At 43.8% G+C, this 26140-nt stretch overlaps 1 protein-coding gene across 1 annotated transcript; it reads left to right on the forward strand.

Moving 5' to 3' along the window:
* Nucleotides 1-4441: 4441 nt before the first annotated feature.
* On the forward strand, nucleotides 4442-26126 carry MSH6 (mutS homolog 6). Its single transcript, XM_006164690.3, has 10 exons — nucleotides 4442-4801; nucleotides 11161-11360; nucleotides 16453-16622; nucleotides 17890-20434; nucleotides 21870-22138; nucleotides 23924-24041; nucleotides 24178-24267; nucleotides 25375-25529; nucleotides 25620-25819; nucleotides 25956-26126. The coding sequence occupies exons 1-10, from the start codon at nucleotides 4542-4544 to the stop codon at nucleotides 26035-26037; spliced, it is 4089 nt and encodes a 1362-aa protein (XP_006164752.1). The 5' UTR covers nucleotides 4442-4541; the 3' UTR covers nucleotides 26038-26126.
* Nucleotides 26127-26140: the final 14 nt, after the last annotated feature.

Here is a 26140-nt window from a genome sequence, read left to right on the forward strand (position 1 = left end):
ACTCTAACTGTGATCAACAATGTGGAAGTCCAGCACCCTTAAGCACCACACTACCTGCCAGCCCTGTGGTTTGCTTTATTACTTTCCTGCCTTCCCTCTCTGTCTCTCTCTGGTGAGTACATATGCCCTATAGTAAATTAAATAAATAAATAAAATGAAGTAATTCTAAAAAAAAAAAAAAAAAAAAAAAAGCTACGACTCAGCCTCAGAGGTGCCAGTGTGTGTGGGGGATAGCCCTATGCATGGTGATAGAGGTTGCATGGGAGGCCAGTGTTTGGTTCCTGGCCTAACCCAAACAGACATGGTAGCATGATATGTGCCTATGGCACTAATTAACTGGAAAACTAGAGCAGGAATATCAATGACATGGTTGGACTCTGTCAAAAAAAACAGCAGGTGATGTGGTGGTTAAAGTGCTGGACTCCTGGGACCGGCAGTTGACATAATGGCTATATCGCTGGACTCCCGTGTAGTCGACTGCGGTTCAAGTCCCAGACCCAGTGGCTTAAACTCACACCGGGAGTGTGTGCGTGCATGCCCAAGATCCTGAGAAGAGAATGGAGGAGAAGGGATTGCAGTGTGGCCATCCCCTCTGGGGAGGGGGGGTGATTTCTCGCTTTCTGTCTCTCTTTCTCTTTCTGGCAAGCGCAAGTGTCCTATAGCAAAAACCACTCCAAAAAAAACCCAAAAAAACAAACAAACAAAAAAACACCCAGTGCTGGACTCCCAAGGAGTTGGCTAGTTTGAGTTCCAGACCTGGTAGCTTGGAAATCATGCTCATTGCATACATTTGTGCAAAATCCTAAGAAAAGCATGGAGGAGAAAGGACTATGGTGTGGCTATTTCCTCTGGGAAGTGATTTTTCACTTTCCCTCTGACTCTCTCCAGAGAGCAAGCACACCCTTTGACAAAGACCTCAATAAAAACATTAAAAAAAATTAAATACCCCAAAACAAAATCCCTCCAGCTCCTGCTTTGGTGTGTATGCTGGCATTCTTCCATTTTAAAAACCAGCGGCCGGGGCTGGCAGGTGGTGTGGTGGTTGAGGTGCTGGACTCCCACAGGGCCAACCACGGTTCAAGTACCGGACCTGGTGGCTTGCTTTCTCACTCTTCCTTTCTCTCTGCCTGTCTCTCACTGGTCAAAATTGAAGAAGAATGATAATAAACATGATTAAAAATATATCTTAAAAACAAAACAAAAACCAGTGGCCAACAGGTGGCATAGTGGCTAAGGTAATGAGCTCCCACATGGCCAACTGTGGTTCAAGTCCCAGACCTGGAGGCTTGAGGATGACCCCCACGCACGTGTGCATGTGTATCCAAAACTCTGAGAAGAGAATGGACTAGAAGGGACTGCAACAAGCCCATCCCCTCTGGGGGGTGATTTCTCACTTCCCCTCCCTTTCTCTGGCAAGTGCACATGTCCAATGGCAAAAGCCTAAAAAAGGCAAAACAAAAAAACCACCACCCCACAGCCCAGGCCAGCAGGTGGCTTGGAGGTTAAGATAGATGGATTCCACATGGCTGTCTTGTTTATGTCAGACTTGACAGCTTGAAAAGTACCCTGAGTGCCTTTACCTGCAGGCCCCAAATCCTAAGAGAATGGAGGAGAGGGGACTGATGTGTAGCAATCCTCCTTGAGGGGCGATTTCTCACTTTCCAGCTCGCTGGCTGTCTCTTTCTGATGAGTGCACATGCCCTGTAACAAACAAAAACACGACCCAGTTTCTGTGGTACAGTTGGTGACATACGGAACTGTAGTTCTAGAAGCCACATGGCCAATCTCACTTGGTCAACCAGAAGCACAATGAGTATGAGGGAGAGTGTCCAAGATCCTGACAAACTGGAGAGTTGGATGGCTGGAAGAAGGAAATCATAGCATGACCAGAACCTGTTGATGGTGCTCCTCTCTCTGTCCTATTCTCCCTTTCTCTATATACTATCACGAATAATAAAAGATAACCATAAATCAACCTTTTTATTTTTAAAAAGGTTAAATTTTGGCAATTTCATATAGTTCAACACAATACAAAGTTGTGGAAATTAAAAGTGGGGGCCAGAAGGTGGCATAGTGGTTAAGGTGCTGGTCACTCTACATGGCTGACCATAGTTAAGAGTCCTGGACCTGTGGGACCAGCAGTTAGCATAATGGCTATGTCACTGGACTCCCATGTAGTCTACCGCGGTTCGCGTCCCAGACCTGGTGGCTTAAAACTCACGCCGGGTGCGTGTGCGTGCGTTCCCGAGAGGAGAATGAAGGAGAGGGGATTGCGGCGTGGCCATCTCCCCTGGGGGGTGATTTCTAGCTTTTTGTCTCTCTGTCTCTGTCTGTCTGGCAAGCACAAGTGCCCTCTAGCAAAAACCTCTTAAAAAAAAAAAAAAAGAGTCCAGGACCTGGAGGCTTGCTTTCTCACTTTCCCTCTCCACTCAAATTAAAAAATAAATTAATGAATAAATAAATTTAAATAAATAATTAGAAAAAGAAAATTAGGCGCCAGCAGGTAGAGTGATTGTTAAGGGCACTGGACTCCCACAAGCCAGGCCATGGTTAGAGTCCCAGATCTGGCGGCTTGCTTTCTCATTTTCTCTCTCTCTGTCCCTCTCTGGTCAAATTAAAATAAGCAAATACATAAATAATTCTTTAAAAAAACTAAATGTGATAAAATGTTAGGTTGGAGGCATTATGGTATTTTTTTTCTTTTTGGGGGAGGTTTTTGCTATAGGGCATGTGCTCACCAGAAAGACAAAGTTATAAATCACCCCCCCAGGGGGTATGGTCACACCACAGTCCCTTCTCCTCTCAGGATCTTAGGCATGCACGCACACGCGCCCGGTGTGAGTTTAAGCCACCAGTCTGGGACTCAACCGCAGTCAACTACATGGAAGTCCAGTGACATAGCCATTACGCCAACTGCTGGCCCTATTATGATATTTCTTATGAAAACATATGATTACAGAACAAGCTTTCCTGTATTTAAATCCCTGCTCCACTATTTTGGCTCTGTGGTTTTGGACATTACTTACTTGACCTATTTGTGTGTCGCTTTCTTCATCAACAAACTGGAGATATAATACAAGTCAAAATCTCTGGATTTCTGGGACCAGCAGTTAGCGTAATGGCTATGTTGCTGGACTCCCTTGTAGTCTGTGGTTCCCAGACACGGTGGCTTAAAACTCACACCGGGTGCGTGTGTGTGTGCGTGCCCAAGATCCCTGGAGGAGAAAGGATTGCCTTGTGGCGATCCCTCCCCTGGGTGGTCATCCCCCCTGGGGGGTGATTTCTCACTTTCTGTCTGTCTGGCTAGCACACCCGCCCCATAGCGAAAACCTCTCCCCAAAAAATCTCTGGATTTCAACTTTAAAATCCAGAAAGTTCTGAAGACCAAAAAGTTCATGGTAGATTTATTTGGTAGCAAATTCTGACCTGAGTTGATCCAAGGCTATTTATAGACTACATTTATCCCAATTAAATATGAATAAGCATGTTTCATTGAGAAATGTTTGATTTCAGGGTATTTCACCAGATTTTTTGGGCATATCACATATTATACCTGTGTAAGGTAACTATCTCTTAAGCATATCTTAAAGTTATTACTTGTTACCTCGCAAAGGAGAAACACAGACCTAATTTTATACCGATTTTTACTGAAGGGCAGCTGTTGCTAGATGGGGTTGGTTTCCACGGACTTTGGATCATACACTTCTATTTGGGATAACAGGCCAAAGAATGATCAGTCTTCCGATTTCTTCCTTGAATTTGAATAGGAACTTTTTATTCTTACGTCTTCTTACCTTTCTAAAATCCTGAATTCTAAGACACCTGGGTCAAAGGGCTCAGATAAAAGATTAAAGCATCACAGAGGTTTTGAAAAGTAAAAGTCCTTAGAACATTTGTGTAAAATGCTTTCACCAGTGTTTGGCAAAAGAAAGCTTTGTATAGCTGCTGGTTTCTATCATAAACATACAAAGTGGCTCGTACTTAGCAATTCAAGGAGAAAAATAAACTTGGTGTACAGTTTACTAAACGCCAGCTACTCCCTCCGGCCCTGTTTCACTTCGGCGAAAGCGCTATCACCGCAGGATTCTATGCAAGTGAGAGAAGGCGTTTCTCGGTTTCGCCGCTAGCCGGCACCGCCCCTCAAGCCTACACGGCGCGCCTACCACCCTTTGCTTCCGTTCCACAGAAGCAGGGCTTTCCCAGGCAGCAGCAATCTACCCGGCTCGGTGTTCTCTTCCCGTCCAGTCCCCAGAGTGACCGCGCGGCGTCCTTACCCGCCGGGCGAGGGACCTGCGCCGACCATTCCACCGCGCGGCGTGCCAGCCCCTCCCCTCCTCACGTCGCAGCGAATTCGGGGGCGGGGTCTGGTGCGCGCGCCGCCCGCGCACGCTGAGGCGCCTGCGGATTGGCCGCTGGGGCCTGGGTTCCTCCAGCCCAGTGGGCCGCCCCCCCAGGTTTCCCGCCAGCAGACGCCGCGCGGTGGATGCAGTGCCTTTAGGCGCTTGGTCCAACTGAACGTTTGGGCCTTGCTGACCGTCGCTATGTCGCGACAGAGCACCCTGTATAGCTTCTTCCCCAAGTCTCCGGCGCTGAATAGTGCCAACAGGGCTCCATCTAGGGCCTTACGCGAAGACAGCGACGCTTCTGCTGCCGCCGCGGCCTCCTCTTCCCCCGGTGGGGATGCAGCTCGGAGTGAGGCCGGGCCTGGGCCCAGGCCGTTGGCTGACTCAGTTTCGCCGCCCAAGGCGAAGAGCCTCAACGGTGGGCTGCGGAAATCGGCAGTGTCTGCGGTCCCATCCAGGTAGCGGGGTGGAGGTGGGGCGCAAGAAGCGCGGGGAAGGGAGGCTTGCTGAGGAGGATTAGGGGTTGCGCTGTCTGGCCCTGCGCCGGAGTAGGTGGGCTGCCCAGCTAGGGTGAAAGAGTGCAAGGGCTGGATTTGGAGCATTTGTGGATGTCGCTTGTAAACAGGGTAACTGCACAGGTTGTGCAGGAAGGTGGGAGGAGACGCGCAGAGTTAAGGCGCTTAGGAGGAAGACGAGATGCGTTCCGCCGGCGGGGGCTGGGTGAAGGAAGGGGCGAAGCGCGGCGCTGAGTGGGGAGGATGCAGGGGGTGGGGGTGGGGCGGGAGCAGAAAGGCGCTCTGCCCGCCTGGTGCGCGGGGCGGGGGAGGGGCGGCGGGAAGTAGGAATGCCTTGGGCCGGCTGAAGGCAGCCCAGCCGAGGCTTGCAGCGCCGCGAGTCGGGTGCCAGAGTTTTCTTCTTCAGAGCCGGGACAGTGAGTTGAGACTCCAGTACACCTTCGAGACCCACACTTGTCGCTGAATATGAGCCTTGGACGCTGAGACGCCTAGGGGACGGTGGGCTCTGGGCCGGGTGAGGGAGCTGTGGAGGTGGTAGGAGGGGGTGGTGCACCACGAGCCTAGGGCGCCAGGGGCGTGTCATTCTGCGGAGCAAGGGGTCTGATTGGGTGGAATGTGAATTGCAAGGAGGGGGTGGGGTGGGGGACGCAGAAAGTGCGGGGATCGCACTGGGTCTACCCGGGACAGGCAGCGTGCGCACCACCGAGGCGGATGAAGCTAGAAGCTGTGTTGGTACACCTGCAAGATTGTGCCGTGTTTTGTGAAAAAGTGCAAACCATTCTATGGACGGATAAGGCACCGCATATATAAAGTCTTGATCTGGACCTGGGCAAAAAAATGTGTAGGGGAATTCTGAGTTCGGGTCTGTTCCAGGGCTTGACTGACCTATAAGGGCAGCGGGCAACAGTTTGGAAAGCTCACTTGGAGATACTGTATTAGATACAAAGTGTAACGGTAGCCTTTTGAATGCGTGAAGTTGAGGCTCCAGAAAAACGTGAGCAAGTTAGTGGTCCTGAAGTGGTATCATGAGCTTAAGAAATTCTCTTCCGAAAGGCTTTTCAGGGTCTCCTCAATGTAATTATAGTACTACCTTAGTTTAAACAATAGGAAATCTTTAAGAAGTTCATGGAACATTGGTATCATGAAGAAACCATGGATATCAATTTTTTGTACCAAAAGAAACTTCATACTTTAATTCCATTCTCCACAGTTAAAGTCCCCAGTGCATTAAAATCTGTTTGTGGGAACTGAACCTCATCTCTTTGGTGGTGAGAAGTGTATTACGTTAAGCACTTATTGATTCATCCTCTATCCGAACTTAAAGGGTGCATTTATTGTAGGTATACTTTAATGCATGTTGTATACCATATGCTGTTTGTTTTTTGAGGTCTGAATTCAACAGACCTATAAAAAAATACCTCCCACTATACAGATTCCAGGGTATTCAAGAAAGATGAACATTTGAAACTAGACTTTTAATTAATTAGTTAATTAATGTTTTTGCCATAAAGCATATGTGTTCATGGGAAAGACAGAGACAGAAGTGAGAAATCAAGAAATGGCCACACTTCAGTCCTTTCTCGTTTGTTCTTCCTCTGGGGATTTTGGGCGGGCATGCACACGTGCTGGACAAGAGTTTCAAGCCTCTAGTTCTGGAACTTGAACCAAGGTCTGCCATGTGGGATCCCAGTACCTTAACCACTATGCCACCTCCTGGCCTCTATTTATTATTATTATTCTTTTTGGAGAGGTTTTTTTTTTGCTATAGGGCGTGTGTGCTCACCAGACAGAGAGAGACAGAGAGATAGAAAGTGAGAAATCACCCCCCAGGGGGGATGGCCACACCGCAATCCCTTCTCCATTTTCCTCTTGGGATCTTGGGCACTCACGCACACGCACGGCGTGAGTTTTAAGCCACCGGGTCTGGGACTTGAACTGTGGTCCACTACATAGGAGTCCAGTAACATAGCCATTACACTAACTGCTGGTCCCTTTATTATTTTTGAGAGGTTTTTGCTATAGGACACGTGGGCTCAACAGACAGACAGAAAGTGAGAAATCATCCCTAAGAGGGATGGCCATGCTGCAGTCCCTATTCTATTCTCCTCTTGGGATCTTGGGCACACATGCACATGTGCTAGGTGTAAGTTTAAGCCACTGGGTCTGGGACTCGAACTGCAGTGGACTACATGGGAGTCCAGCAACATAGCCATTACACCAACTGTTGGTCCCTATTTATTCTTTCCTTTTGAGAGGTTTTTGCTATAGGGCATATGTCTCACCAGAAAGAGAGAGACGAAAGACAGAGACTGCGAGAAATCATGCCCCCCCCCCCCAGGGGAGGGGCATGGCCACACTGCAATCCCTTCTCTATTCTCGTGGGATCTTTAGCATGCATGCACACACACACACACACACACACACACACACACATGTGTGCACACACGCACACGCCCAGTGTGAATTTAAGCCACTGGGTCCGGAACTCGACTAGATGGGAATCCAGCGACATAGCCATTACACTAATTGCTGGTCCCCCTATTTATTATTTTTTAAAAATAAATAATTTACTTAATTACATTTTGTTATTTTTACTTTTTAAAATTTGCTATAGTGCGTGTGCTCTCACCAGAGAGAGACATAGAGTTGGGGGTGGGGAGTGAGAAAGCAAGCCTTTGTGTCTGGGACATAAACTGCGGTTGGCTATAACCACCATTTCCTATGCCTTAACCACCTTGTCCTATGCCACCAGCTGACCCTGATACTTACTAGGCTTTTAAAGACGTTCTCCAGGATATAGATTTGTCCTTTATTTAACAAATGTTCATGCACTTACTCTGCTAGGCATTGTGTATTAGGAGTTGTATTAGGAGTTGTGGATCCTGGAAACAACAGTGAACAGGTGCAGCAAAGAGGCAGTTCTAGAGCTCAAGAAGAATGTCTGAGCTCTGTAAACTTTTGGGTAAGGGTCAGCATAGGTTTGCAGCTCTGTAGACTGAGACCAGGGGGAGTTAGCTAGGCAAGTGGTGGAGGAGGAAGTTCATTCAGTATGGTAGAAGGTACAGCAAACTGTGGATAAAGGAAGGAGGGAGTCTGGAAAAGGTAAGAGATCCAGTCATGAATAGTCTGATGAACCATAAAGATTGTGTACTTACTGAGTAGGTTGAAAGCATTAACAGATGTTTTTTTTTTTTTTTTTTTTTTTTTTAAGTTTTTCGCCTTAGGGTCCCTGCCTTCCCAAGGAGAGGGAAAGTGAAAAAATCACTCCCCCAAGAGGCTAGATACAACATAATCCTTGGTCCTCCATTCTCCTGTCAGAATTTTGGGTGCACATACATATGCAGCCAGCTTGGTTTTCAAGTCCCTGGGGATGGGGTTTGGGTCTGGGTCTGAAACCCAGAGGAGTCCACCATGTGGGATCCAACTGCTTCACCTGCTGGCCTGAGCATCCTTTCATGTTTGTCATTTAGATTTCCTCTTGTACTTGAAATGCTTTAAGCCTTTACCTCCTCTCTAGTTCTTTGCTTTTTGCCTTCTGCCTGCACTCATTTCTTTGTGTGTGATGCAAGTATCTTCCATCCTAAGTTATTCTTAGAGTCAGTGGATGGTATCTTTTGATGAGCAGAGTTATTGATTATTATGTCCACTTTTTTTCATCTTTATGGTTAATACATCTGTGGGATTTTATTTAAAGTCCACAGAGGAGGGGCTGATAGGTCATGTGGTGGTTAAGGGTGCTAGACTCCCACATGACTGACTACAGTTTGTCCTGGACCTGGTGGCTTGCTTTCTCACTTTCTCTCTCACTCTATCCTCCTCTGGTCAAATAAAAATAAATAAATAAATAAAGTTAAAAATCTTTTTAAAAAATCCACAGGGGAGATTGTTTTAGAAGTATTACTCTGAGGAACCAGTAGTTGGCTTAAGGGCTGTTGCTGGACTCCCATGTAGTTGACTGCAGTTGAGTCCAAGACCTGGTGGCTTAAACTCATGCTGGGCACGTGTGCGTTTGTACCCAAGATCCTGAGAGGAGAATGGAGGAGAAGGGATTGTGGTGTGGCTGTCCTCCCTGGGGGGGGGGGGGAGTTCTCGCTTTCTGTCTCTGGCGAGCGCACCACCCTGTAGCAGAAACCTCTGGGAAAAAAATCACACCAGGTGCATGTGTGTGCATGCCTAGGATCCTAGGAGAAGGGATTGTGGTGGGGCTGTCCTCCCTGGGGGGGGGGGTGATTTCTCGCTTTCTCTCTGTCTCTGTCTTTCTGGTGAGCGTACATGCCCTATAGCAATAACCTCACACAAAAAAAGTAGTATTACTGTGGCTGAAGTGTTTTGTTGGTGAGACCAGTTAGGCTGATTTGATAACCTATAATCCATCATGGATAATGGTGGTAGGGATGGCAAGGCTTTAGAGGAATTGGGAGAGGCCAAGATACATAAAACAGGTGTAGGTGATTTTTGTGGGCATTTAGGGAGAGAAAGGGGCTTTGGAATGATAGCAATGGAGAGCAAATGGTTGAGAGAAAAGTATTGGTAGGACATACATGTGCCTAGGTCTGCTTCTTAATACTTTATTTTTCTGTAGTTTTATCATGTTCATAATTGACAATTGTGAGCAAGGCTTCTGATTGCTAATGTGGCTTTTTTCTTTTAGTTTATTTTCTTTCCAACTGAGAGAGACAGAGACAGAAGTAGGCATCGCCAGCAGGGTCTTTTACTCTGTGATCCATCCATGTTCAGTTTCCGTGAGCCCTGGATCATGGGCACGTTTGTGCCTTATGCCCCTAGTGTTCAGGAAAGTCACTGGACTTGAATCCTGGACCCTTCCCATGTGGGACAGCCTCTCAAAATGTCTTACTGTCTTGCCCCTAAATGTGGCTTTTATTTTTATTAAGTTAAAAAAAATTGTATTTGTTAGTGGGTACATGCACTCCTCAGTTGCCATAGGTTTATAGACCTCACTTGTTTTTTTATAGGGCTTGTGTGTGTGTGTGTGTGTGTGTGAGAGAGAGAGAGAGAGAGAGAGAGAAGACACTCCCATGAGTGATGGCCATGCTGCAGTCCCCTTTCCTTTATTCTCCTTTCAGGATTTGGGCATGCATGCACATGTGCCTGGGGTGAGTTTCAGGCTGCCAGGTCCAAGATTTGAACCATGATCGGCCATGTGGGTGTTCAGCACCTTAAACACCAAGCTACCTGCTAGCCCTTCTGACAATTTAAAAGTAATTATTTAATTACATGTTATTATAATTAGTATTATTTTAATTTGATCAGAGTGTGTGCATGTGCTCGAAAGACAAGCCACCAGGTCTGGGGTGCAAACTCTGGATAGCCGTGTGGGAATCCAGCACCCTTAATCACCACAACCACCTGCTGACCCCTGTAATGTTTTTAAAATGACTTGAACTTTTTTTTTTTTAATTGCCAGAGGGCATGGGCACTCACCAAAGAGACCAAGAGAAAGACGGAGAAAGCACTTTTGCTGCAATTCCATTTCTCCATCTTTTCAGGATTTGGGGCATGCGTGTATACATACTAGAGTGTATTTTTCCTTTATTTATTTTTTCTTTTTTTGGAGAAATTTTTGCTATAGGGTGCGTGCGCTCTCCAGAAAGACAGAAAGCGAGAAGTTACCCCCCTGGGGGATGGCCACGCCTTAATCCCTTCTCCTCCATTTTCCCGGGATCTTGGGCGCACGCACCCAGCGTGAGTTTAAGCCACCGGGTCCGGGACTTGAACTGCGGTCGACTATGTGGGAGTCCAGCGACGTAGCCATTACGCTAGCTGCTGGTCCCTAATGAGGTTTTTGCCATAGTGCATGTGTTTTTCCCTGCTTGCAAGAGAGAAACGGAGAAAGTGAGAAATCACTCTCTGGGAGGATGGCCATGCCATACTCCCTTCTCCATTCTCCTCCTGGGATCTTAGGCATGCATGCATACATGCCCCACATGATTTTCAAGCCACCAGGTCTGGGACTTGGAACGGCGGTGGGCCATGTGGGAGTCCATAATCACTACACTTCTGTTGGCCCTTGGGGTGTTTTTTCAAGCCAGGGAGGGTCCTTGGGGTGGTCATTTGGGATCTGGTTTTCCTAACCACTAGGCTATAGGATTGGCCCTTGGATATCATACATCTGATTTTTAAAAATTCATTAATCCTAGATTTCTATGAGTGAATATTAATGACAGAAGACTTTAAAGGAGTCTAATGATACCTTCTTTGGAATTGTTTATTTGTAGGTAATTGCCTTTAAGACAACCTAAGCAAAATATTAACCTAGTTGTGTCTTTTCCTTTTGGCAACAGTTCTTGTGACTTCTCACCAGGTGATTTGGTATGGGCCAAGATGGAAGGTTATCCCTGGTGGCCTTGCCTGGTTTACAACCACCCCTTTGATGGCACATTCATCCGTGAGAAAGGAAAATCAGTCCGTGTCCATGTACAGTTTTTTGATGACAGCCCAACAAGGGGCTGGGTTAGCAAAAGGCTATTAAAGCCATATACAGGTAAGAGAGGGTAAGATAGTCACTGCACTGTGTGTGCGCGCGTGTGAGAGGTGAGGGGGAATGGGAAACTGACTCCATACAGTGAAATTAAGTATATTTTATTCAATAAATTGCAAGAGTGGCAAGATTCTGGTGTGAGAAAGGGGTAAGATGCACTTTGTTTCGTGGGATGTAATATTTTTGGGGGGGAGCAGAGGACATGTACACTCAACAGAGGGAGGGTGGAAGAAAGCACTCCTAGTGGGGTATGGTCATTCTGTGGCCCCACCTACTCCATTCTCAGGATTTTAGGTGGGTACGCACACACACATACACACATACATGCCTGGTGAGCTTTATAAGACATAGGGAGACATAGGGACCAGATTTGAACCATGTAGTTAGCCATGAGGACTCTAGCTCAGTTAACCACAAGGCTGTGGGGCTGGCTCTGAAAATTTTTTTTGTCATTTGAGTGACTTACTGTGCTCTTGAAGGAAAATTCATGTCATGACTGTAGTTAATAGCCAGAATACCAAATTCAGATATAAGAACAGTAAATTGCCCCTATTTTGAAGGATCTAAAAGAAAGGCATTATGATCAGGATATATGGTGATATTTTCTAGGACACATGGAGATAAACACTACGTGGCTTCCAAAGTCTTCACTCGTGTGTACAGTTGAGTTGAATTTCATACCAGACTTTTGGAAGCATAATTTCCTCTTCCTAGATGAGTCTTATTATCATAGACATTAGCAGACTTGCATGTTTAACTTCCCTTGGGCTATGCATACCCCCCTCAGTCTCTTAAATGGTATACAGAACGTGCATGATATGTCCACAGGATACAGTATAGTGCACTGGGTATGAACAAGTCCTCAGACTCTACAAGCTAGTATGTTGAACTCAAGTGTAAAATCAGAGTAAGGCAGTTTCTCAGAAATTCCTGGGAATCACATCTTTTGGTTATAACATTCATACTGCAAAATGGGTGAGGGAGAACTGAAGAAAGTTAAGGCTAAGTGGAAATCTGACGTGTATACAGGATGGAAAGAATCAAGAAATTTGGTACTTTTCTTTTCTACTAATTTCCCGTATAGTCTTTGCTAACCAAAGTAACTTATTCTGATACTGTTTACTTGTATTAATATAAAATGGTATCTCATTTTCTCTCTCATTAGTTAGACCAGTTGATAAATGAAGTGTTTTTCCAGGACCATTTTGAGAGTCCAGGCTTTTTGGTTGTTTTTGTCTAGATTTGTAGCAATTGGAATAAGTTTTTTTTTTTTGTTTTTTTTTGTTTTTTTGTTTTGAGAGCTTTTCGCTATAGGGCGTGGACACTGTCCAGAGAGACAGAGAGAGACATAGAGACAGAAAGCAAGAAGTGACCCCCCAGGGGGGATGGTCACGCCGCGATCCCTTCTCCATTCTCTTCTTGGGATCTTGGGCACGCACGCACACACACAAGTCCGGCGTGAGTTTTAAGCCACCGGGCCTGGGATGTGAACAACAGTCAACTACGTGGGAGTCCAGCGACACATAGCCATCACGCTAACTGCTGGTTCCCTGGAATAAGTGTTCTTGAGAAAGGTGATTCACTAATTAGCTTGGGGAGGGTTGAGTGCAGCTGCAGTAGGCACTTTGGGAAAAGTCTGGAGTCAATTTCCAGTTAACTTTGCTTGGGATTTGAAGTGCAGTGCTTCAGAGAAATAGAAGTTATGGCTTTACTTTTTGTTAGGCAGCACATAAAGATTATTAATTCAATGGAAATTTAGATTGTCATGTTTTCAGTGTATAAGAAGGAAATAGTGTATCTGGATTTGTTAAATTTAGACAAATTAAGCACCACCTCCTCAAGTATGGTTATAGTTGAGCAGAACAGACATGTATCTTTTTTTTTCTTTTTATAAAGAATTGCTGGGACCAGCAGATGGTGTAATGGTTATGTCAGTGATGTAGTTGACTGTGGTTCGAGTCCCAGACCCAGCAGCTTAAAACTCACTCCGGGTAGGACCAGCAGTTGGTGTGATGGCTATGTCGCTGGACTCCCATGTAGTCGACCACAGTTCGAGTCCCAGACCCAGTGGCTTAAACTCACCGTGTGTGTGTGCGTGCGTGCCCAACGTCCTGAGAGGAGAATGGAGGAGAAGGGATTGCGGGATGGCCATCCCCCTGGGGGGTGATTTCTCGCTTTCTGTCTCTGGCGAGTGCACGTGCCCTGTAGCAAAAACCTCTTAAACACACACACACACACACGTGCATGTATGTGCACGCCCAGGATCCTAGGTGGAGGGTTTGTGGTGTGGTTATTCCCCCAGGGGACGATTTCTTTTTTTTTTTGGAGAGGTTTTTGCTATAGGGCGCGTGCGCTCGCCAGACAGACAGACAGAAAGCGAGAAATCATCCCCCAGAGGGGATGGCCACGCCGCAATCCCTTCTCCTCCATTCTCTTCTCGGGATCTTGGGCACGCACGCACACGCGCCCGGCGTGAGTTTAAGCCACCAGGTCCAGGACTTGAGCTGCGGTCGACTACGTGGGAGTCTAGTGACATAGCCATTACGCTAACTGCTGGTCCCACAGGGGATGATTTCTTGGCTTCTCTTTGTCTGTCTCCAGCAGGCACGCATGCTCTGTAGCAAAAAAAAAAACTTATTTAAAAAAAAAAAAAAGGTTTATTTAGGGACACGCAGGTGGCATGGTGGTTAAGGTGCCAGATTACCACATGGTCGATCACGGTTTGAGTCCCAGACCTGGTGGCTTGCTTTCTAGTTCGTTCTCTCTGGTCAAAATGAAGAATAATAAAAAATAAAATTAAATAAATAATTATAAAAATATTCAATTTCCTACTCCATATTAAAAAATTTTTTATTGGGACCAGCAGATGGTGTAATGGCTATGTTGCTGCACGCTCACATAGTGGACCACAGTTCGAATCCCAAACCCTGTGGCTTAAAACTCATGCAAGGGATGGTATTTATGTGCCCCAAATCCCAAGAGGAGAATGGAGAATGAATTGTGGTGTAACTGTCCTTCGGGGGCGATTTCTTGCTTTCTGTCTCTCTGGTGAGCACACATGCCTTATAGCAAAAATCTTTCTTTTTTTTGGGGGGGGGAGAGGTTTTTGCTATAGGGCATGTGCGCTCGCCAGCCAGCCAGAGACAGACAGAGAAATAGAAAAGGAGAAATCACCGCCCAGGGGGGGATGGCCATGCCACAATCCCTTCTCCTCCATTCTCCTCTTGGGATCTTGGGCATGCACGCACACGTGCCCGGCGTGAGTTTAAGCCACCGGGTCCAGGATTCAAACCACGGTCGACTACGGGGGAGTCCAGCGACATAGCCATTACACTAACTGCTGGTCCCGCAAAAATCTTTCTTAAAACAATTATTATTATTATTTTTAAAGCTAACTCCCCTAGATGTTTTTTTAAGAATTATTTTATTTAACTTTATTTATTATTATCATTATTATTTTTCAGTTTGATCAGAGAGAGACAGAGAGAGAAAGAGGAACTGAGAAAGCAAGCCACCAGGTCCGAGACTTGAACCGTGGTCGCCCAAGTGGGAATCCAGCACCTTTAACCACCACGCCACTTGCCGGCCCCAAAACGATTATTATTTTTAATTTGCTACAGGACATATGTACTCACAGGGTACAGATATGTCTATTGGGTTATCGGAAAAGTCACGATGCATTTTTGCCTAGTAAAAACAGAATACATAATGACTTGTGACAACCCAATACTTACTCATTTTGGAAAAGAACTAAATAATTATATACCATTAGACATCCCTTTTGCTCAGCAGATAGAAGTATCATATCATGAAGTGATTTTATTTCTTTTTGAGAGGTTTTTGCCTTAGGGTGTGTGCACTCACCCAAGGGGGGGGAGTGAGAAATCACCCTGCCGGGGATGGCTATGCTGCAATCTCTTCTCCATTCTCCTTCTGGGATCTTGGTCATAATTGCACATGCGCCTGGTGTGTTTCAAGCCACTGGATCCAGGACTAGAACTGCAGTTGGGCATATGGGAGTCTAGTTTCATAACTGCTACGCCATCTGCTGACCCCTCATGAAATGATTTTTTTTAAAACATTATGTTCGGGGGACCATAAGGTGGCGTGGTGGTTAAGGCCTGGACACTCCTACATGGTTGACCACGGTTCGAGTCCTGGACCTGGTGGCTTGCTTTCTCACTTTCCCTCTCTCTCTCTCTTTCTGTCTCTCTGGTCAAATTTAAATAAATAAATAAATAAATAAATAAAATAGATGTAACCATTATGCCATCTGTTGGTCCCAAGGATTTTGGGTATATTTCAAGCTCCCAGGTCTGGGACTCAAACCATGCAGTCAGCCTTGTGGGATCCAGCTGCATTACCACCATGCCACTGGCTGACCCCAAAATGAATTTTAAAAGAAATGAATATTAGAAGAGTTTAAAGCAGAGCAGTAATGTTGAAGTTTCATTTGATGCTGTTTTTTTTAAGAATTTAACTTTATTTTATTTATTCATTCATTTATTTTAACAGAGAGAGAGAAAGACAGGGAAAGTGAGAAAGCAAGCTTCCAGGTCCAGGACTTGAACCATGGTCAGCCATGTGGGAGTGTCCAGCACCTTAACCACCATGCCACCTGCTGGTCCCCAATGCTGTTTTGAAAAGAAATATTTTGACATACTGGATTATACTCAGAATTTTAACCTCCCACATAGGAAGTTGATTGACTTTTCATTTATTTGTTTAATTTAAATATATCAGATAGAACTTTTATTTCCTATTATAGCAGCATTTACCTAACAGTGCAATTTTTGCCTTCCCAAAGTCTTTTAAAAAGTCTCAAAAAAAACAAAAACAAAAAACGTTCACATCTCCTGGAAGAATTGTGCCAAAGAGTAGTCCTAGGTAAACCCAACAGAGCAAAGGAGGTAAAAATTTTGGTGATTTTAATTTTACCATTGGTTTTCCCCTGAAATTCATTCCTTGTGGGGGTCACTGATGTATATAAGTGAAAAACAATTTTACCTGATGATATCTTTGTTCACTAGGGCAACTTGTAGGTAAGCCAACCACTCAGCCCATAGATCTTACTTATAAATACATTCCTCTCTAGGTTCAAAATCTAAGGAAGCCCAGAAGGGAGGTCATTTTTACAGTGCAAAGCCTGAAATACTGAGAGCAATGCAACGGGCAGATGAAGCCTTAAATAAAGACAAGGTGAAAAGGCTTGAATTGGCAGTATGTGATGAACCTTCAGAGCCAGAAGAAGAAGAAGAGGTGGAGGTGGGACATTGTAAATATTCCAGCTGATATTTCTTTCAGGAGGGTGATGAAGAAAAAGGCAAGAAAGTCATTTGAAAGTGATATTCTCTACTTAGGCATATATCCTCAGTATGTACAGACACTTTGTACTTTCCTGGATCATACTTTGATAAATTACTTAGAATCTAAACTGCTAGTATGCTTTTTTTTTTTACTTATATTCTCAAGCCTGTTGTCAGGGCAGGGCATATGCTACAGATGTTATTTTGCTAAGAAATAGGGCTGGACATGGTGATAAAAGTAGTCATGGAGTCTGGCAGTAGGCTTTGTGAGGGTGTGGTCAGGCCCTAGAAATCAGAAAGTAGTCATGGAGTCTGGCTCTAGGCTTTACGAGGGGTGTGGTCATACCCTAGAAATCAGTTAATCTAGATTTATGCTTTTAGTTCTAATAACACTTTTTTGTTGAATTTTGCACATATGAGAATAGATGTTAAATGATCTTGACATACAACATTAGTTTCAAATGTTTATATTCATTAACTGAGTGAATTAAAACCCGTTAAGGAAATAACATCATTTAAAAGGTTAACACACGATAATGAGTTGTATCCCAAAGAAAATTCATTTGTAACTAAGCTCAATTTTATGTTTCATCCCCTTTTTCTTATCTATAGATGAGATACAGAATAAGCAAGTTAATATAGTGAGCATTTCAATCTTATTTTTTAAGCCAAAGGCTAGGGATCATAACATTAATTAGGTTTAGAACTGGGCTTTAATGATAGCTCATTTAACTTAATACTACATTACATAAGAAGGGAGATCTGTAGTAGGTAAGTATGCTGGGTCCAAGATGATAATACGGTTTGTGGAAGAGCAGGCATTACAACTAAAAAATTTATAATGGTAAATTTTATATGTCCATTTGTTGGAGAGGTGATCCTGAAGAAAGGCAACAGACATAGAGGGAGATTTAAGGTTATTTCCACAGCTGTAACTAATGGGTACATCATCTATGGGTATTTTTGATACATGGTTATGCTAATAGTTTCATTGCTATTGTGCAGGATTGAACTCCTATGGCAACAGTCACTTGGTCTTGTAGTGTGACACATACTTTAATGTTAGGTGAAACTGAAATTAATATTCCTTGAGAAGAAAAGTTTTTCATTTCTGGAGGTGGCTTCTTTTTTTGACATATGAAACTGCAGCATACTATCATTTACAGCAGTATTGCACTTTTTCAAATTATGCTTTATTTTTTAAATACTCTTTCTTTGCCTGGCAGGTACATCCAACTTACACATCAGATAAGAGTGAAGAGAATAATGAAATTGAGAGTGAAGAGGAAGTACAACCTAAGATGCAAGGTTCCAGGCGAAGTAGCCGCCAAATAAAAAAACGAAGGGTCATATCAGACTCTGAGAGTGACATTGGGGGCTCTGATGTAGAATTCAAGCCAGATGCAAAGGATGAAGGAAGCAGTGATGAAGTAAGCAGCGCAATGGGGGATAGTGAGAGTGAAGGCCTGTATAGCCCTGTAAAAGTTGCTCCAAAGCGGAAGAGAATGATAACTGGAAATGGCTCTCTCAAAAGGAAAAGTTCAAGGAAGGAAATGCCATCAGCCACCAAACGAACACCTGGCATTTCATCAGAAACTAAGAATACTTTGAGTGCTTTCTCTTCCCCCCAACCTTTGGAATCCCAGGTCCATGTTAGTGGAGGAGGTGATGAGAGCAGTCGCCCTACTGTCTGGTATCATGAAACTTTAGAATGGCTTAAGAAGGAAAAAAGAAGAGATGAGCACAGGAGGCGGCCTGATCACCCTGATTTTGATGCATCTACACTCTATGTGCCTGAGGATTTCCTTAATTCCTGTACTCCTGGGATGAGGAAGTGGTGGCAAATTAAGTCTCAGAATTTTGATCTTGTTATCTTTTATAAGGTGGGGAAGTTTTATGAACTCTACCACATGGATGCTCTTATTGGAGTCAATGAACTGGGACTGGTATTCATGAAAGGTAACTGGGCCCATTCTGGTTTTCCTGAAATTGCTTTTGGCCGATACTCAGATTCTCTGGTGCAGAAAGGCTATAAAGTAGCACGAGTGGAACAGACTGAGACTCCAGAAATGATGGAGGCACGATGCCGAAAGATGGCACATATATCTAAGCATGATAGAGTAGTGAGGAGGGAGATCTGCAGGGTCATTACCAAGGGTACACAGACCTACAGTGTGCTAGAAGGTGACCCCTCTGAGAACTATAGTAAGTATCTTCTTAGTCTCAAAGAAAAGGAGGAAGAGTCTTCTGGTCATACTCGTGTGTATGGTGTGTGCTTTGTTGATACTTCACTGGGAAAATTTTTCATAGGTCAATTTTCAGATGATCGCCATTGTTCCAGATTTAGGACTCTAGTGGCCCACTATCCTCCAGTACAAGTGTTATTTGAGAAAGGAAACCTCTCAATGGAAACTAAGGCAGTTCTGAAAAGTTCATTATCCTCTTCTCTTCAGGAAGGTCTGATACCAGGCTCCCAGTTTTGGGATGCAACCAAAACTTTGAGAACTCTCCTTGAAGAAGGATATTTTACAGAAAAGCTGAATGAGGACAGTACGGTGATGTTACCCCAGGTGCTTAAAAATATGACCTCAGAGTCTGATTCCATTGGATTGACACCAGGAGAAAAGAGTGAATTGGCACTCTCTGCATTAGGTGGTTGTGTCTTCTACCTCAAAAAATGCCTTATTGATCAGGAACTTCTATCAATGGCTAATTTTGAAAAATATATACCCTTGGATTCTGATATGGTCAGTACTACAAAATCTGGTGCTATCTTTGCCAAAACCAACCAACGAATGGTGCTAGATGCAGTGACTTTAAATAACTTGGAGATTTTTCTGAATGGGACAAATGGTTCCACTGAAGGTACCTTGCTAGAAAGGATTGATACTTGCCAAACTTCCTTTGGTAAGAGGCTCCTAAAGCAATGGCTTTGTGCCCCACTCTGTAGCCCTTATGCTATCAATGATCGTTTGGATGCCATAGAAGACCTCATGGTTGTGACTAACAAAATCTCTGAAGTCACAGACCTTCTAAAGAAGCTCCCAGATCTTGAGAGGCTACTGAGTAAAATTCATAATGTTGGATCTCCCCTGAAGAGCCAGAACCACCCAGATAGTAGGGCTATAATGTATGAAGAAACTACATATAGTAAAAAAAAGATTATTGATTTTCTTTCTGCTCTGGAAGGATTCAAAGTAATATGTAAAATTATAGGGATTATGGAAGAATTTATTGATGATTTTAAGTCTAAAATCCTTAAGCAGGTCATTACTCTGAAGACAAAAAATCCTGAAGGCCGTTTTCCTGATTTGACTATAGAACTGAACCGATGGGATACAGCCTTTGACCATGAAAAGGCTCGAAAGACTGGATTGATTACTCCTAAAGCAGGATTTGACTCTGATTATGATCAAGCTCTTGCTGACATCAGAGAAAATGAACAGAGCCTCCTAGAATACTTAGAAAAACAGCGCAACCGAATTGGCTGCAGGACCATAGTCTATTGGGGGATTGGTAGAAACCGTTACCAGTTGGAAATTCCAGAGAATTTCGCCACCCGTAATTTGCCGGAAGAATATGAATTAAAATCTACCAAGAAGGGCTGTAAACGATACTGGACCAAAACTATTGAGAAGAAGCTGGCTAATCTTATAAATGCTGAAGAACGGAGAGATGTATCATTGAAGGACTGTATGCGGCGACTCTTCTATAACTTTGATAAAAATTACAAAGATTGGCAGTCTGCAGTAGAGTGTATTGCAGTACTGGGTAAGACAAGTTTTTGGTTAGTAATGCTGTGTGTCCTAGTTGTATACCCTTAAACATAAATAATAAGATGTGTTTTTTGACATGCATATATATAACTTTACCTCTTAATTAGACAAAATGACTAGATTGACCAAAGGAATTAGTTACTTGCTTGAAACTTGCTTTTAACTAATAGCCTTTTGGTTCTGGGCTTCCTTCAGTTTTGAATGTATTTTTAACGAGATTTAAGAGTTACAGTACTGGGGGCCATCTGGTAGAGTGGTGGTGAAGGCAGTTGGATACCACATGGCTAACTGTGGTTTGAATCCAAGGCCTGGTGACTTGAGACATGCTTGCTATAAGCACATGAGCATGCCTGCCCCAAATCCTGAGAGGACAGTGGAGGAGGAACTGCAATGTGGCAGTCTTCTCACGTGGTGCTTTTTCTCTTTCTCTCTCTCTGGTCCCTCCAATGAGTGCTCAAGCCCTATAGCAAATTAAAGAGGAATAGTACTTAATGAGACAAACATTTAAGTCAGATTTAATTTTTTCTTTTCACAACTATGCATGTGCACACATAAGAAAGAAGCATCCTCCACTGTGTCCAGTCACATTGAGGATGCCCCCCCCCCCCCACGCCAGCCTATAGGATCCAGGCCACACTCCTATGTACCTGTCATGCCTCTGGCAAACTGGGTGGGAATTTGAGTTGCAGTTGATATATGGGGTCCAGTCTCTCCTGAGCAACCCATCACATTGTCCCATGGAGCTGGCCCCAGATTTCATTTTTTATTACTTTTTTATTTTAATGATAGAGCTGAGAGAAAGAGCACCCTCTGCAGAGTGGTTCCATCTGCTGTGATCCCTTTCTTTAGTCCTCCAGTCTGTCAGATCTTAGGCACTCCTATATGTGTTCAGTGTGTTTTAGGCTGACCCCACCAGGGATTTGAACTGTGGTTGTCATGTGAGAATCTAGCTTTTCTTGAGCACTGTATTATTAAGACATATAGTCTGCCCCAGATTTTGTTTTCAATTGAATTTTTAATTGTCAGAGAGCATGTGCACTTGCCAGAAAGTACCCCCAATAGGAGGTGGTCATACTACAATGGTTTTTCCTACATTTCTTTATCCCAGCAGGATTTTGGACATGCATACACATTTGTGATGTGTTTTTCAAGCCTCCAGGACTAGGATTTGAACGACATTAGGCTGTGAAGGATCTGGTTCCAATGCACAGCACTGTACTATCAGGGAAGCCCAGTTGAATCTTTCAGTTTAATGAATATTGTTCCCCCCCTCCCCCCTCTCTAATTTTGTCAGAGGAGGGATAGAGTAGAGAGAGAAAGACAGAGATATAGATACTATATATTGGGTCTTTTGTGTGGCTTTAGTGGGGATGACAAGTTTGTAATTGAGAACCGCCAAATCACAAAGCCTCTTACCTTCTCTTTAACAGATGTCTTACTGTGCCTGGCAAACTATAGTCAAGGGGGTGATGGTCCTATGTGTCGCCCAGTAATTCTGTTGCCTGGAGAAGACACTCCTCCCTTTCTAGAGCTTAAAGGATCACGCCATCCCTGCATTACCAAGACATTTTTTGGAGATGATTTTATTCCTAATGATATTCTAATTGGCTGTGAAGAGGAGGAGGAGAAAAATGGTCAAGCCTATTGTGTGCTTGTTACTGGACCAAATATGGGGGGGAAATCTACACTCATGAGACAGGTAACTGATCATTAAGATTTTGTTATCAGAAAGTAATCTGTAACATAAGCCAGAAAGTGCCTTAACTTATGACTCCCACATGTATTAACACATTAAGGCCATTACTTTCTTTTTTATGCCCCCCCCCATGTTCATGATTGAATATGCTTGGGCTCTCTCCCTAACACCATGAAAGAGCGTGCTTAGGCATGAGCGAGAGAGAAAACATGAGAGAGAGAGAGACATACACAGACCAGACAGACATAGTGAGGTAGATAGATGAGTATCCTCTGATCCCTTTTTTCCAGTCTTCCAGCTGATCCAGTATTGGGCACTTATACCCAAGCCCAGCATGTTTGAGACTCAGGGGTACAAGAATTTGATTTGTGGTTGTCATATGGGATCCAACTTCCCTCCATGTGCAGACCATTGCTGCACTATGGAGCTAACCCAAGGCCATCATTTTCTTTCCTTTAATTTAAAGATACATGTCATTTTCTAAATAGCACAGTTACCTAAAATTCAGTTACTAATATACTGGGAAGTCAAGAAAACGTGTTAAAAGATTGAGAATTATATTTGCCTTATCAGTCAAGTATATCTGCCTAATGTTAAAGGAAGTATATGTTAAAGGAAAGAGAGGTTTCAGATCATGAGGCCCTTTGGACTTCATTAAATTAATGAAAAACAGGAAGGTTGTATGTAAGGGGAGAAAAATAGTATGGTTTACTGTTCCCTCCCTTGCTGTATTACACTCTGTTTACTTAATTTTTTAACTAGAGACTAGTTAAGTATGGTGTGTTGCAGTGGTTTTCAACCTTTTTCCCTTTTTATTTTCCTTCCAGTTTGTTATAGGTTGTGTGCACTCACCAGAGGTTGGGGGAGGGGGCAGTGGTGAGAAATCAACTCCCTACAGGGGATGGCCATGCTGCAGTCCCTTCTTTTATCTTCTTGGGATTTTGGGCACACATGCGTACCTGCTAGGTGTCATTTTTAAGCTGCCAAGCCCAGGACTTGAATTGTGCAGCCAGCCATGTGGGATCCAGCTGCCTTAACTTATGCACTACTTGTGGACTCACCTCACACTCTTTTTTTTAGTTGCCAGAGAGCCATATCAACCATGTGGGATCTAGTTTCTCTTGAGCTGCTTTTTAAAATCAGAATCTGAAGGATGCTACAGAAGAGTAGAGGAGTTGCACCCCCTGAAATGGATGTTTGATCCAGAATTGCTTCTAGGTATTACTAGTTTATAAAGATTCTGTTGTGGGACCAGCAGATGGCTTAAAGATTACATCACTGGACTCCCACATAGTTGACTGCTGTTTGAGTCCTGGATTCAGCAGCTTAAAACTTATGTCAGGCACGCGTGCACGCCCAAAATCCCAAGGGGAGAAGGGATTGTGTGGCCATCCCTCGGGGTGATTTCTCGCTCTCTGTCTCTACAGCGAACACACGCCCTATAGCAAAAATCTCTCTCTCTAAAAAAAAAAAAAAAAAGATTGTTCTGTAGCCAGGGTTGAGAATCATGTGCATGTTGTGGGTTTGTATGAAGGCTCTGATCCTCAGTTTTCTCTTTAGTGGTGAGTATACAATGTTCTAGATAGGATCTCCAGTTCTGCCTCAGCTTCTGATTAGCTTGGACTATTAGTAGTAGCACATATCACACTGCACCTAGCTTTTAGGGTGGGCTGGGAATCAAATTGGAGCCTCCCATATGGTTTCAGCCTGCTGAGTAGCAGTATCCAGTACATATTGCCAACACTTTAAAATACCAATCATAAAAGACCTTTTCTCCCTCATTCACAGGCTGGTCTATTAGCTGTAATGGCTCAGATGGGTTGTTACGTACCTGCTGAAGTGTGTAGGCTCACACCAATTGATAGAGTGTTTACTAGACTTGGTGCCTCTGATAGAATCATGTCAGGTGAGTGTCATCCTCCCTTCCTATGGTATTTCATCTTTTTGTTGTATCACTATGTAGCTCATGATAGAAATCAAGTGATATGACCTAAAAGATAATCTGCTTATTAAATCATTTGTTTCTAATTTTGTTTTTTTAGGTGAAAGTACATTTTTTGTTGAATTGAGTGAAACTGCCAGCATACTTACACATGCAACAGCACATTCTCTAGTGCTTGTAGATGAATTAGGTAAGACATTACAATTTTCATTTGAAGACACTTCAGATGTAGACATTTAAAGACTAAGAACGTCCCTATTGAATGCACTCACTGTTGTACCACGGACTCATAGTTGGAGATAAGACACCTCTTAAGATCTTGGGGTTGGGACCAGCAGTTAGTGTAACAGCTATGTTGCTGGACTCCCACGTAGTCTACCACGGTTCAAGTCCTGGACCCGGTGGCTTAAACTCACGCTGGGCGCGTGTGCATGCGTGCCCAAGATCCTGAGAGGAGAATGGAGGAGAAGGGATTGCGGCGTGGCCGGATCCCCCCTGGGGGGTGATTTTTCACTTTCTGTCTCTGTCTGTCTGGCAAGTGCACGATAGAAAAAACCCCCCAAAAAAAAAAAAAAAAAAAAAAAAAGACTTACTTGGGGCCACAGGTCAGGTGTTAAGGCTCTAGACTCCCACATGGCCAACCACAGAGTACCAGACCCAGTGGCTTGAAAATCACGCATGTGCGCTCCAAATCTCAAGGGGATAATGGAGGAGAAGGGATTGCTGTGGGATCATAACCTCTTGGAGGTGATTTCTTACCCTCTGTGTGTCTCTGTCTATCTCAGGCCAGCACATGGGTCCTATGGCAAAAACCTTAAGAAAATAAATACTTGTGAATACACTAACAGTAACTTTCTGACCTCGAGCAAGTACGTTTTTATTTTTTTAATTTGCTGTAGGCCATGCATTCTCACCAGAGAGAGAAAAAGTGAGAAATCATCCCTCAGAGGGAAGGGATAGCCATGATGCAACCCCTTCTCCTCTTGGGATTTTGGGCACATGTCCCTTGTGCCCACTGTGTTCTCAAGCTACTGGGTAGAGGATGTGAACTGCAGTCGGCCACATGGAATCCAGGTGCCTTAACCACTGGATGGCCCATGAACAGTACATTTTTTAAAAGAACCTTTTATTCCCCGAGGGCTGCTGAGCAGACCTGTTTAGCTTACCACTTTTGGGATGTACTAACTGATGTTACTTTCTCTAACCTGTTTAACGTTATTTCTTCCTGAGGTACATCCTTTTTGATGTAACCGGTAGATTGTATAGTATACAGTTTATGCATATTTTACTCTTACAGGAAGAGGTACTGCAACATTTGATGGGACAGCAATAGCAAATGCAGTTGTTAAAGAACTCGCTGAAACTATAAAGTGTCGTACATTGTTTTCTACTCACTACCATTCATTGGTAGAAGATTATTCTCAAAATGTTGCTGTGCGCCTAGGACATATGGTATGTGGAAATTGTTCTTATTCAGTAGTTGAGTTTTTTAGGGATTTAAGTCAGACAAGAATATACCTAATAAAATGTTTCTCTTTTAAGGCATGCATGGTAGAAAATGAATGTGAAGACCCCAGCCAAGAGACTATTACCTTTCTCTATAAATTCATTAAAGGGGCTTGTCCAAAGAGCTATGGCTTTAATGCAGCAAAACTTGCTAATCTTCCAGAGGAGGTCATTCAAAAGGGACATAGAAAAGCAAGAGAATTTGAGAAGATGAATCGATCTCTACGATTATTTCGGTAATAATTGGATATAATTTCACCATCCAGCTGACCTTACATTTTCTGGGAGGAAAAAACAGTAGGGGGAGGGATGAGTAGGGGGAGGGATGATGCACTGTGAGAAAAGTAAAACCAAATTTTTTTTTACTTTAAGGGAAGTTTGCCTGGCTAGTGAAAGGTCGACTGTAGATGCTGAAGCTGTCCATAAGCTGCTGACTTTGATTAAGGAATTATAGACTACATTGGAAGCTTTCACTTGACTTTCGACAAAGGTGGTAAATTCAGACAACATTATGATCTAATAAACTTTATTTTTTAAAAATGACCATTTTTTTCCAT

This window comes from Tupaia chinensis, unplaced genomic scaffold (assembly GCF_000334495.1).
Source record: "Tupaia chinensis unplaced genomic scaffold, TupChi_1.0 Scaffold143673_1, whole genome shotgun sequence".
NCBI lineage: Eukaryota > Metazoa > Chordata > Mammalia > Scandentia > Tupaiidae > Tupaia > Tupaia belangeri.